At 41.9% G+C, this 14,276-nt stretch overlaps 1 protein-coding gene and 2 non-coding genes across 3 annotated transcripts; 1 reads left to right on the top strand and 2 right to left on the bottom strand.

The window, feature by feature from the left end:
- Nucleotides 1-210: 210 nt before the first annotated feature.
- Nucleotides 211-301, bottom strand: trnar-ucu. Its single transcript is given in 2 exon segments — nucleotides 211-246; nucleotides 265-301. It is a non-coding gene; the product is annotated as a tRNA-Arg (tRNA).
- Nucleotides 302-7,554: 7,253 nt separating this feature from the next.
- LOC121310323 lies at nucleotides 7,555-7,765 on the top strand. The gene has a single exon (XR_005948776.1). It is a non-coding gene; the product is annotated as a small nucleolar RNA U3 (small nucleolar RNA).
- A 3,644-nt stretch (nucleotides 7,766-11,409) lies between these two features.
- On the bottom strand, nucleotides 11,410-11,984 carry LOC121310322 (zinc-binding protein A33-like; the record flags this gene model as incomplete). Its single annotated transcript, XM_041243570.1, has 1 exon — nucleotides 11,410-11,984. A coding segment is annotated over one exon (563 nt), but the record flags the coding sequence as incomplete, so codon positions are not given.
- Between the last annotated feature and the right edge of the window lie 2,292 nt (nucleotides 11,985-14,276).

The following is a 14,276-nucleotide window of genomic DNA, read 5'->3' as shown; positions in this document are numbered from 1 at the left end:
CCCTGCAGGTTTTTATTCCAAGTGCACTCTAAAGTACTTTATTGGACCTTATTAGAAGTTGAATTGGTCCAATTAACCAATTTAGGGTATGGTTAGAACAAAAACCAGGAAGGACACTGGCCCTCCATGGACGGAGTTGTGCACCACTCATACACAGGCTCTCGTTTTGAATGTATTATGCTTGCGAGTCCTACAGCTAGCCTAAAACAACGACTCTGGTGGGACTCGAACCCACAACCTTTGAATAACACCTCACTGCTTAACTAGAAGTCCAACGCGCTATCCATTGCGCCACAGAGCCTGCTAGGTAGGGAAAAAGGAACAATATACGCACCAACAAACTCAGCACGGCATGGTTTGGCAGAATTGGAAGAGAAATTTTCCACTGCTTGACCTATTAAAAATGGACCGCTCCGATTAATTTCGTTATCTGCCAGTTTAATATGATTCAGGGTCCATCATTGCTCAGGGGCTTGTGGCAGTTCCGTTTTCGTCGGTTCAACCTTGACAGCAACGTAAATCTCTTCTCAAGATTTAACATTTAACTAAATAATTTATAAATCTAGTTAAAAATTTCTTATCAAAAAATAACTAAATCTTTAGTCTTCAAGATTTAACATTTAACTAAATATTTAACTAAATCAAAAATCTCTTATCAAGATTTAACATTTAGCTAAATGTTTAACTGGCCAGCAAAATCTGGAGTTTGTATTTTTTTAAGGAAATGAACTCCGCCCGTTTCGCGGCAGTTCCGTTTTCGTCGGTTCAACCTTGACAGCTTGTTCATATTTCAATGGGTCAGATGAAATAAAATGCAGTTCGAATGTCAAAGGTTGGAAATTGTTTGATAAAGACTAATGCTTATTTGAATGTTTGTTTCATTTGCAAAACTTTTCCCCACTTAATTTTGGAATGGTGCGTTGTAAAAAATAGCCATCAACTAATGGGCACTGTGTACCAAAGCAGTCGAGAGGGAGACCATGCGGCAGTAGGACAGGATCTGTCTACATGTGAAAAATTCATGGAACAGCGCCTCAGCGTCTGGTTTGAAAGACATATGTCCTAACACTGTTCTATGAACAGAGGGTCTTTTACAGTACGATGTCGTACCGCGATACTCTTACCACATGGGTAAGACTGGAGAGTATACTCAAAGAGTACACCAGTCTAATCCAGACTAGCACTAAGTGATCTCTTGCACTGGTGTAATAGAATCCAAGACCAAAGACCAAAAAAGTGGAGCAGAGGAATCAAGCCCATTCAGTATGTAGAACCTCATGAAAGTGTGTGGCATAGCTCATTTAGCCACAGCACATATTTCAGACACTGGGACACCTCGAAAGTGGGCCCAGGACGTCGCCATAACCCTGGTAGAATGTGCCTTCAATTGCCCTGGAGGGGAAAGGCCAGCAGATTCATAAACCAGAGCAATGGAGTCCAATTTCCAATGGGACAGGCGCTGTTTAGACAATGCTTGATCTAGCGTCCTAGAACCATTATACACAAACAACTGTGTTGTGTCAAAAATGCCGAGTTTGGCCGAATGGAGACTCTAGACCCTTCACCAGAGAAGCGAGTGCAAGAAGGGTGCACTGAAAGTGCATGCAGTTCACTCACACGTTTTGCTGAAGTAACAGCCAGCAAAAATGCATGAGCTTCAGATCCACCATGTGGAGTGGCTCAAATGGGGCTTTTGTAAGGGCTTCCAGCACAACATCAAGGCACCACAAGGGGAGGCTAGATGTCCTGGGAGGATGCAGCTTCCTCGCACCCTTAAGAAATTGCTACACCAGGAAATGGTTTCCTGGCAATAACCCATCTATGAGTGTGTGACAAGCAGACATGGCTGCCAGGTACACGTTCAATGTGGAAGGGGACCTATCATAATCTAATACTTTCTGGAGAAACTGTAAGATAACTGCCATGGAGCAAGTAACTTGGTCCTGGCCCTGGGCCAGACACCAGTCCTGAAATAGCTGCCACTTATACGTGTATTTTGATCTGGTAGAGGGAGTTCTCGCACTCTGAATAGTGGCAATAACTACCAATGACAGCGCTAGAGCTGACATGTATTCCCGTTCAGGGGCCAGACCCATATCTGCATCAGCTGTGGGTTCGGGTGCCATAGATCGCCCTGGGCCTGAGAGAGGAGATCTGCCTGCAGGGGAATCTGCCTCGGCTGGCCATGCAGTAGTTGCACCAGGGTCGAAAACCAGATCTTTCGGGCTAACCGAGGAGCTACCAGAAGCACTGTAGCTTTCTCTACCCTGACCTTCTCTAGGAAGGCGGGGAGCAGTGGTATCGGTGGGAAGGCATATAGGAGACAAGCCGGCAACTCGTGGGCTAGGGCGTAGACTCCTAAGGGACTGTTGAGGTCTCTCATCGAGAACCAAAGATTGCAGTGCATAGACTCCCGCGAGTCGAACAGATCTATGTCTGCTCTGCAAAACCACTCCCAGATTCATTCCACCGTCCAGGGGTGGAGACGCCATTCTGAGGCCATGGGACCTCCTCTGGAGAGGATATCCATGGTGTGGTTGAGTCAGCCCTGTAAGTGGACTGCTTGAAGAGAAGCCAGCCATGCAGTGAAGGCTTGGAGATCTCAGTCCGCCCTGATGGTTGATATATGCCATGACCCTGGTGTTGTTTGAACGCACCAGCACGTGTTTTTTCCACGCCCCTGGAAGAAAGTGTGGCAGGGCGAGCTCTACTGCCCTGAGTTCCAGGGCACTGATGTGGGCTGAGGCCCAAGGCCCCATCCACACTCCCCGAGTCCCCACACGGTTCCAGACTGTGCCCCAGCCGTGGTTGGAGGCGTCTGTGGTGAGTACTTCCCTCCGGAAGATGGGAACCATGGTTGTTCCCTGATGAAGGTTGGAGGGGATCCTCCACCAACGCAGGGTTCTCCAGCAGTACTAAGATATCACCAGCATGCAATGTCTGTCTCGTTGCAGGTGAAGCGCAAACAAGTTGAACCAGGCCTGGAAAGGAGCCTCCCACTGTGGCCTGCCTGATAGAGGTAGCTGGGTCTGAGACGGTCAGTTTGGACGTGGACAAGGACAGCTCATCTAGACTTGATGGTCTAGGCAGAGGTGATGGGGAACGAGTCTGTGGAGGCTGGAGCTGCCCGGTCGTAGGGGGCAGCCTACCCTGAGATTTCAATAGGGTCTCCAGCATGGTCTGCTGAGCCCTTATAGTCTCTGGCAGCTCCACGAAGCGCCAATCTGCCAAGCATGGGCTCCTTCGAGGCGACTGTGATGGTGAACGTCTGCATGGAGAAGGAGAGCTGTGCTTGAGCGGCGACCATCTGTCCCTTGGGGAAGGGGAGTGGTGCCTGCGCGGCGATCTCTTGTCACCTGGTGAGCGTCCCCTCGAGTGGTACTGCCTTGGCGGTGACCATCTCGCCTCCCTTGAGAGGTGTCTGCGCCTCTGTACCGGTGGTGGGGTAGGGGAGGGTGACCGAGATCAGCGTGAGAGTTCCCTGGTCACTGTAGCAAGGGGGGTCCTCTGCGGGGGCTCTTGGACCACTGATCTCATTTTCCCCTGATTGGAGGAGAGATATTCTGCTGGGGATAGGGCTGCTCTGTTTTACTTAGTTCTCCTCGAGAAATTCTGACATGGAGAGCAGTCCAGCTCACCTGCCAGTGCCTTGGCCGCGTGTTCTGCCCCTAGGCACCTGGCGCAGGATCAATGTTCGTCCTGCCTGGGCAGCTTAGCTGAGCACTGGTCACACTGGTGGAAGCCAGCTGAAGACCCAGTCAACAGCACTGACATGTTTGCAGTTGTTGTTTTTTTTTTTGTTTTGTTTTTTTTTTTTAAACTGCTGTGCTTAATGAGCAGACAGCAGATGAGTTTTTTTTTTTTTTTAAATGATTCACCGTTGCCAAATCAGTCAGTGCCGGGATCAGCTTCGAGACGCACGCTGTCAGCGCCGAGGTCGACGTCTAGATGCATGTGGTCAGTGCTGTGAGATCGGTGCTGAGTCAATAGGCGCCGATGTCAATGCCGACGTGTAGCGCGATCGGAGCCGGGCTGTAGATGGCCTCGTAGCTATTCCCAGGTGCCGAATCAATCGGAGCCGGAAACGGTGTCAAGAAAAGTGCTGTCGATGCCGAGACAGTCAATGCCGAGTTCCAAGGTCAATGCCAATGATAGGCACAGTTGGGGCTGAGCTGTAGGCAGCGCCGAAGATGTTTACACCGGTGCCAAGTCAATCTAAACCTCGCGATCGGCGGGAAAAACCGCGGTCGATGCTGGGTATGCAGCCGATTCAATCTGCGTGGTCGCCGAGGGCAAGTGCAGCCATGCTAGGAAAGCCTGAGAATTGAGAGGGGTGCTGGCCCCAGCTAGGGTCTCCTTACAGCACCACAACAGTTCTCACACGTTGTAACAACTACACAAGGCCTTGTGTAGTGAAAAGAGCAATGGCCACTTGCTGTTTTCTTCAGAGGGGTCGAAACCAGCTCTAGTCAGAAAACTGACGCGAGAATACAGCAAGGGCACTTTTAGATACGCTTGAGTGCGATTTTACCGTGAATTAATCTTTAATTTGTGATTAAATCCAACAAATTAGCCAAATTCGGTACATAAAAGCAAAAGCAATGTACGACCTGACTCAGAAATATGAGAGAGAAAATGGCGATGTGCTACTGTGAGGACTTTCTTCTTCAACGGGAGGTGGGCGGGACTTCCCCCTCACAGCAGGGCCCTGATAGGGCAGCTTTTGTATATTTGCTCAAAGACTGATGGTCAGAGAGGCTCTTCTCGTTCGGTAATGGTTGTCATTCGAATTGAAAGGGAACTGTAGAGAGGGGAAATGTCTTGACCTGGAACCGCAAGTTGTTGATAAAGCAGTGGTATTAGTCATATTGTTTTGTTTCTTTTTTTGTTTTGTTTTTTTGTTTTTTTGCCTGTATAAATTGCTGTAGGTTTTTGTTCTCTCGAAGAGGAAATATGAACTGATGATTCGAGTGACTGGACTGCTGTTGCTGCTGCGTTAGTGTTGGAGTTTGAGGGCATCCAGGCGAACCAGACCGGCAAGCTTCAAGCGGGTTTGATTCTGAAAAACTACTATGACTATTGCTGGGTTTTTTGTTTGGGAAACTGACCATGTGCATTTAATCCTTTACCATGTGCAGTTAATCCTTTACCATGTGCAGTTAATCCTGGACCATGTGCAGTTAATCCTGGACCATGTGCAGTTAATCCTGGACCATGTGCAGTTAATCCTTTACCATGTGCAGTTAATCCTGGACCATGTGCAGTTAATCCTGGACCATGTGCAGTTAATCCTTTACCATGTGCAGTTAATCCTTTACCATGTGCAGTTAATCCTTTACCATGTGCAGTTAATCCTGGACCATGTGCAGTTAATCCTGGACCGTGTGCAGTTAATCCTGGACTGTGTGCAGTTAATTCTGGACCATGTGCAGTTAATCCTGGACCATGTGCAGTTAATCCTTTACCATGTGCAGTTAATTCTGGACCATGTGCAGTTAATCCTGGACTATGTGAAGTTAATCCTGGATGGTGTGCTGCTATCTTGGACAGTGTGGAGATTTATCTGGAAGGCTACTGCGGTGTCCCGGGTTGCGGGAGTTTGTTTTGGCCGAAATAAGGACAGATTCTGGTGTAGTTCGGGACTTTTTTTTTTTGGCAGAAGAAATAATTAAACCTAGTCCTCGACGCTTGGAAAAGGCTCTTTATTTTGTTCATTCTTTCTCTATTTTTTCTGTTATGTGATTTTGGGGAAGAAAGCTCAAGGAACTCTAACTCATCTTGAAGCCATAGATATTTGTCTTGTTAGGTTTTTTTTTTTTTTTTTACCGGGCCCTTGACCTGTTAGTTGTTCTAATGTAGGATAACTTAGGTAGCTGTAGTTAGGTACACTTTAAATGAGTTATGAACCATATAGCATAATGGATGTGTTTTTTCTTTCTTTTTAAGGGTTTGCTAATATGCTTTCCAAAGTGTGCAATATTTATTTATGTGCAAATTGATTAACAAATGTGCTTATTAATTGAAGGTGCTGCTATTAATCCTGTGCAATATGCATTCCAAAGTGTGCAATATTTATTTAAATGTTTGCCAATTGAATATTTGATTTGCTTATTAATTGGGTGCAAGATTTATTGGAAAGTGTGCTTATTAATTGAAGGTGCTGCTATTAGTCATGTGCAAAATATATTTAAATGTGTGCAAATTGAACATTTGAACTTATGAATTGAATGTTTAGTTGGGTGCAAGTTAATTGAAGGTGCTGCAATTTATTGTTTGCAATATATATTTAACTACTACCTCTGAACAAGCGTTAATGTTTCCTGAATGTGCAATCTTTACTTGTGCAATAACTGGCACTCTTACTAATGGTGTGAAATGTCTATTTAAATACTAAGCAAATATGGAATGGGCTCTTGTTAATTTGTGTAATGCTATCCTTTATTGTTGTTTAAACCCCTGAGCTATTTTTCCTAATAGAAAAACGAATAAATGCTCAATTTATTTTTCCCTGGATATATAGGGTGTAGTTGAATTTTCCAGTATGTCCTAGTAGCAAGTTGGTAATCAATGAAAATGGTAAAATTGTAGATTTACCTGGCACCCCAGATCGCCAAGCGTTACAGACTTCCAAAGTACACGTTTTGAGCTAAATGTTTGAGACAGTTCAAGCGCTGCACTTTCAGTTAGCTGGTAGCAGTGTTTACCTATTTCCTGGATGTTTGCCTTTTTGTCTTACTCTGGAAAAATTAAATAAAAACTAAGCAAAACCATTTGTTGAGAACTGCATTTCAGAGAAAACGTAACAGTTTTTGAGTTCTATTACGGTGTTTCTGAGCTGTTGAATGTTTTTCATTATATACAGGTTTACTGTATGGCTTGACAAAAAGAATGTGTATTTCGAGGAAATAACAACATATTACAGTGCCTTTTTCTAACATGATGAAAAAATACAGAAAGCATCGCCCCTGGGTGGGCTTGAACCACCAGCCTTTTGGTTAATAGCCGAACATGTTAACCTACTGGGCAACAGAGACCAAACTGCTAGATTTCTAAAGCATACGGGAGTGATTAGCAAGTCGAGATGCTGCAGAGCATGATCGAGAGAGCAGAACAGCCAAACCTTGACCACAACTAAGAAGAAAGCAACACGGGGAAGGAAGGTCTATGTAATCCATTGCGGCAACACAACATATGTCGTTTTGTTAGATAACACCCTGGGAGCCCAACAGGGCAGTATATGTAAATAGCTGCAATGGAAACCAAGTATTTATGATTCAAGTGGCTTTTAAGCAAACATTTGATATACTTTACACTGCAAAGGAGGAAGGCAGACAATGCTAATAGGCAACTGGCTCGTACTTTTAATTAATACGAGAAACTTGAACCCAATGAAGCTTTTAACCATCTGCAGTCTGGAATGAATTTGTAATGTTATTGTAACACCGCACTGGACTACAGCAATTGCATTATATGAAACTGCTCCTGTTTATTTGTCACCGGCACAGCTACCAGTGCCACTCAGAGTTGGAGGGAGACGGTCAGCCACTTGTACCTAAGCCAATACTTTCAGAAATCTTTTTTGTAGTGCTTTTGTAGTGAAATGTGTTTCTAAAGTGTTTGGACTTGCTGTCCACGAGGAAGAGTTGCAGTGTTTCTGAGCGTGAAGGGGACAGTGAGTGTTGTTTTCAGTGAACTGCTCGCTATTATTGATGCCCATTCCAGTCTTCCTTAGGGGGCGGGAGGAAGGGGACACGTTCTGAGTGGGTGTCTTATCAAGAGGTACAAAAGAAGAAATACAGCAGCAAAGCACTGCAGCTTTTTCAGTGATTAATTAAAACTATCAAATTGACTGTAAACATGGAACACATTAATTGCTTTTGGATTGATACCAGTAGGCTTACATAACAGCTATTGTGTATAGATGTTACAGGGTAACTAGTCAACCATTAAATGTATATTTGTGTGGTTTTTTTTTTTTTTTTTTTTTTTTTTTTAACTTTGAAACAACCTTTTTTCTATTATACCGCGCTTTGGGATGTAGTAAATGTAGTTTTTGTTTTTTGTTTGTTTGTTTTTTGTTTTTTTTACCTTATTTGTATTTTCTATATTGTGCTTTCTGTTGTGCCTTGCCCTTCCCCACGAGGAAATGACAGCTGGTGCCAGTTTACGCTGAGGAGAAAGTCAATGAATGATGCAGCTGTCAACTTCCATGAGTTTAAAAGAGACAGAGGAGAGAGCGAACGAGCATGGGAGAGTGAAGAAGAAGAGAGAAAGAAGCGCGGAAAAAGAAGCAAAGACTGGAGAGCGTAAAACAGGGGAAACGCTAGATAAGACTGAAAGCAAGAGCAGAGAAAGACTGAAGGAGACGAGAGAAAAAATACCAAGGGCAAATCAGAGCAAGAACGAAACACTGCCACAGGGAAACGAGATTGAGAGCTACAGAGAAAACAGCGAAGAAGCCAGAGAAAGGAATCATAGTTACTATTACAGCGGGGATGCTAAGTATCCGTTTAATTTATACACAGGCTTTGCGTGTAACAAGAGCTGTTTTCTTGAGCTTGTTGTGTATTAGATTTGCGTTGTATTTAAGATATTTGCAAGCGTTATTACTGGGAGGGATAATCGGAGGTTTATTTTTTGATTTTTGTTATCAATGCTTGTTTTATTTAGTTAAATGTTTTCCTTTTTGAATGATGAAATTGTACTATAGCTTGCACTTGATTGACTTTGTGTTTACACCGGTGAATTTGGTTAAGGCTGCACTTTTTTTTACTTTGTTTTATTTTTGATTAAAATATGTTGTATTTACTGTAATAACCAGTTGCTTGTATTATAAATTAATTCCCTTTGTGGTAGGGAATCCCGAGTCAACGACCTGACGAAGACGTGTTGTAGCTTGCTTGGATGCATTACAAGCATAAACTGTCTCCGATCCATGTAGACAATCTACAGTATTGTCATTTCTAATTTTATATATAATCTTGTTATATAACTAATCTTGTTTTATTAGTGCTGTGTTAATTGTATAGGCCTTTTTTTAGTTGTATTTTATAAGTTTTAATTCTATGTATAATTTGGGATGTATAGGGAAGGCGATAGTATAAATAGTGCCGACAGGTATTGGGTTCAGCTAGTTAAGGGCGCGTACGGGGGAGGGGTAATTGATTAACAAAGTTTACAAACAAGAGGAGGCCATTCGGCCCATCTTGCTCGTTTGGTTGTTAGTAGCTTATTGATCCCAAAATCTCATCAAGCAGCTTCTTGAAGGATCCCAGGGTGTCAGCTTCAACAACATTACTGGGGAGTTGATTCCAGACCCTCACAATTCTCTGTGTAAAAAAGTGCCTCCTATTTTCTGTTCTGAATGCCCCTTTGTCTAATCTCCATTTGTGACCCCTGGTCCTTGTTTCTTTTTTTCAGGTTGAAAAAGTCCCTTGGGCTGTCAATACCTTTTAGAATTTTGAATGCTTGAATTAGGTCTTTGTTCAAGACTGAACAGATTCAATTCTTTTAGCCTGTCTGCATATGACATGCTTTTTAAACCCTGAATAATTCTGGGCTCTCTTCTTTGCACTCTTTCTAGAGCAGCAATATCCTTTTTGTACCGAGGTGACCAGAACTGAACACAATATTCAAGATAAGTTCTTACTAATGCATTGTACAGTTTTAACATTATACTTTCCTTGATTTAGATTCAACACTTTCACAATGTATCCGAGCATCTTGTTAGCCTTTTTTATAGCTTCCCCACATTGTCTAGATGAAGACTTTTTTTCTGAGTCAACAAAAACTCCTAGGTCTTTTTCATAGATTCCTTCTCCAATTTCAGTATCTCCCATATAATTTTATAATGCACTTTTTTATTGCCTGCGTGCAGTACCTTACACCGTTCTCTCTTAAATGCCATTTGCAATATACTCCACTGGTTACAACACTCCATTCTGAGGTTTCTCCTTTAATCAGTACTTTCTGTTTTCTACATGGTAACCACTCCCTAATTCATGTAGATGTGTTTCCTTGAATCCATACTGCGTTCAGTTTGAGAATTAATCTTTTATGCAGGACTTTGTCAAAAGCTTTCTGGAAATCTAAATAAACAATAACATATGTTTTTCAATTATCCATTATCTATGTTGCATCCTCCAAAAAGTCAAGCAAGTTAGTTGGAGATGATCTCCCTTTCCTAAAACCATGTTGACTGTCTCCCAGGACCCTCTTACCGTATAGGTAATTTTCCATTTTGGATCATATTATAGTTTCCATAAGTTTGCATATAATAGAAGTCAGGCTTACTGGTCTGTAGTTACCTGGTTCAGTTTTGTTTCCCTTTTTGTGGATCGGTATTACGTTTGCAATTTTCCAGTCTGTCAGTACAACCCCTGTGTCAAGAGACTGTTGCGTAATCTTAGTTAGTGGTTTGTAAATTACTTCTTTCATTTCTTTGAGTACTATTTGGAGGATCTCATCTGCCACAGGGGATTTGTTTATTTTAAGAGCTCCTAGTCCCTTTAACACTTCTGCCTCAGTTATGCTAAAATTATTTAAAACTGGATAGGAACTGGTTGACATGTGGGGCATGTTGTCAGTATTTTCCTTTGTAGGAACTTGTTAAAAATAATAATTTAATATATTTGCTGTTTTTTTTTTCCTTCATCTATGATTTTGCCATTTGTATCCCTTAGACATTTAACCTTCTCTTTGAATGTTCTCTTGCTCTTGTAATATTTTAGAATTGGTTTTAACCCCCTTAGTAATGTTCATTTCTATTTCTCTTGGCCTTTCTAACTTCCTTTTTGACTTGCGCTGACTTTTAATATTCAATCAGAGTTGCATTGACAACGGCCCATGCACAATATAACTGCCCTTTTCTGGTCTGGGTGGCTGTTTATCTGGGAGATTAAATACATACAATGAAAAATATAAGTCTTGCTGTGTTTCCACTTGGTTTTGAACCAGGGACGTCTCGTGTGTAAGGTGACCGTGATAACCACTACTATGGAAACATGCTGCCTACTGAGGGCTTCGTGGATTGCCCTCTAAGCATACAGTGTTGAGCATTGCGTTTTAGACCCTGCAGCACAAAACAGTCTTCAGTTAAAGCCTAGCTGAATGTAAGATGACATCCATGAACATTTCCATAGTGTAGTAGGTTTCACTTTAAGGGTTTTTCAGTGAGTTGCCACAACTCTTTCCATATATTAATAAAGAGAAATGTCCAATAAAATTGCCGTACCCAGTCAATTGAACACAAAAATAAACTCTCCTCTCTCCTATCCCTCTCCCCCCTCATTGTATCTTCATGAACAAAAAGGACACATTCCCTGTAAGTGTAAAATGTATTTATTTTGTGTTTTAAAATGTTTCTGTTCACTTTTCAATAATTTTCCCTCCCAATCATGTTCTTTATTATTATTATTATTATTATTTATCCCTACTATTGGCAGAGTCCACTTTTATAGCTGCCTTCACAGGGCACACTCTGATGGGGACAGAGCCTATACAGCCAGCCCAGAAGTATGGAAACATTTTCTCTGTAAATGTGTGTTTAAAAGTGTAGATGGGTCTCATATCACTGGTATCAAAGAATGCCACCTCCCCCCTATCACAGTCCAGCTGAACTCTGATCTTCTCGGGTTTCTTCTCCAGAGTGAGTTGTGTCTCTGGTGAGGTCCCTGCCCAGTACTGATTCCCATTTAACAGGCCTATAATCCAGTATCCTGCTTCTTGGTTCCAAGTGATGCTCCCTTTCCTCTGGCTGGACTCTTCTGACACACCTAGATCCCAGTAGGTATTGCTCCCCACTTCCACATCCCAGCAGTGTTTTCCTGAAGTGAATCCCTCAGAGCCCAGCACACAAGCATAGGTATCAAACCGCTCTGGGTTGTCAGGAAGCTGCTGTCTATCACTGCAGTTTCTCGCACTTGTTAGATCCTCAGACAGTGTCAGATTAGGGTATGCTGTGTTGGGATCCAGAGTCACTGGAGCTGAGAGAGGAAACAAGAATAAGATTAGAAATGAGAACGTCTATCTGCAAGCATTTTAATAAATCGGATGCTAAGAACTATATATTTTTCTTCATAATATACCATCTCAAATATTATTGGTGAATATAAACATAACTTTTAAAAACAAATACCCTTAAAAATATCAAAGGAGAAGCATGTGGCCCTAGACAGCCAGCATCTGAACCTGTTTAACCCTTTACAGACAGCCCTTTACAATTTCACTTCGATCTGATGTAATTGCTTACTATGCAGTGACAAGTGTTATTTTTTCCAAATTAACATAGAAACCTTCGTCAAACAAGCTCACAGACAGCCATTAGTCTGGTCTGCGGTTCAAGATCAACATGTATTTCATTTTTTAGCAATATTTTGTTTTCTGCCGAGTGGTTCAACAACCACAATGCTTTCAAGTACAAAGAACTACCTGACAGCATACGAAATCCCCGAAAATATTAATAAACACAACATTTACTGCTGTGTGGCAAACTTCAGATATGACAAACCTATCCAAATGTATTTCACTAAAGTCCAATGTAGTAAATTATTTGTATAGCTATAAATTAGTTATTATAATGTAATATTTACTTGTTTATTTAGAAAATGTGTTTAAATATTTTATGGACAAAGTTCATAAAGCTGTTAATCTGAATGATTTGTTTGCTGCTGCTCAGACATTATTCATATTCTAACATATGCATGTACATAAGTATACAGACCATGCTAGTTATGAATTACAAATACCTCTTAAAGCAAAATGTGTGTGGTGTATTTTATTTCTTGTTTTGCTTTCTAATATAATGATACAATATAATCTAATCATGATTTCCATTACATGAAAATAGATGTTAAACTTCATGCTGATTTAAATTCGCCTCTCGCCAAGATCAGCACCAACTAATAAGTAATTTTACAGTGAACTAATGTGATCCATCTGCATCGTCATCCATTTGCGTGGTTTTCCATCTGATATAGAAATCCTTCTGTCTGTTGTTGATTGCTGAAGTGTAATGCTGGCTCCAGAGATCGGCTTATTTTTCCTCCCCAGCGCATCAGCACATACAACGGCTGCCATGTCTCCCCAGCGAGCGCATCAGCATGACAACGGTCTGCATTGAGCTAAGTAATGTACATCTCTGGGGTCTTCAAGTGGGCACTTTTCATCAACTAGCCCACGACACCTCGAGGTCTCAACAGTGATTCTGCCATCCCAGCATCACCCCTCTCCATCCCTTACTCGGTTCAGGCCAGCTTAATTACCCGTACATCAGCGTTGCTTTCTTTATATTGTGCTTGAGATCCCCATCCAGAATCTTTCAGTCTCAACCACGGTCAGTTGCTGCTGCTTCAGATAAGTCCTTCACTATGCGACGCAACTCTTGGCCACTGAACCAGACATCTCTGAGAAACCGGGTTGTAGAGTGTGCCACAAATCCTCGACAACCCACCTCCACTGGGTAAACGTGGACTCTCCATCCTCGCTGTTCTGCTTCAGATTGAGCAGCATCTTCACAATGTGTTTGGGAACTGCATTTGCTCAAAGCGCATTTCGCAATTTGAGTATATCGCTTTACTCAAAGACCTAAAGAAGCTGTCTCTTTTGTGTTTTGTTCTTTGCTTGTTTGATATGTCATTTTGCAATTTGCCCAAAGACTGAAATAACCTTTCATTTTGTGCTTTGATAATTTGCCAATGTTCAAATCGTGAAATGGTTATTTTGTCGGTCATTGACAGAATCCTGACTGAGTGTAACAAATCTATACATTTAAAACATAGTGTGATGCCTTTTTGAAAAGCTGAGTGCCTGTAGAACCGGGGCAGGCCAAGGGTTCCACTCTGACATGAAGTCAAATCTAAATTTACCCAAATAGCAAGCAAAACAAAAGAAACACACATTTTGCAATTTCTTTATATCGCTATATTAGAAATTAAATCATTATTTGATTATATTATTGTCACAAAGACGTCCATAGTGGGGGACGTCAGACCAGAAACAAAAACCAGGTAATAAACAACAGAGGGGTGGAGTGTAGTGGAGCTGAGCGAATGGTTTTGCTCAGCATTTGAGTGAACAGAACAGCAAATTTAAAAAGGTTGTAACAAAAACAGCACATGGCATGTGAGGCCAAAATAAACAGACAAATAAAACAGACTAACACTTAAACAGTGGACTAACAGACAAATAAGGTGAGTGAAAATAACGGTTATATATATTACTTTGTTTAGTTTTCTCATTCTTAATTCTCTCCTCTCCACACCTGTTATCCACTCACC

This window comes from Polyodon spathula, unplaced genomic scaffold (assembly GCF_017654505.1).
Source record: "Polyodon spathula isolate WHYD16114869_AA unplaced genomic scaffold, ASM1765450v1 scaffolds_2023, whole genome shotgun sequence".
Lineage (NCBI taxonomy): Eukaryota > Metazoa > Chordata > Actinopteri > Acipenseriformes > Polyodontidae > Polyodon > Polyodon spathula.
The sequence above is the reverse complement of the archived record's forward strand: the minus strand, read 5'-3'. Positions and strand labels throughout refer to the sequence as shown.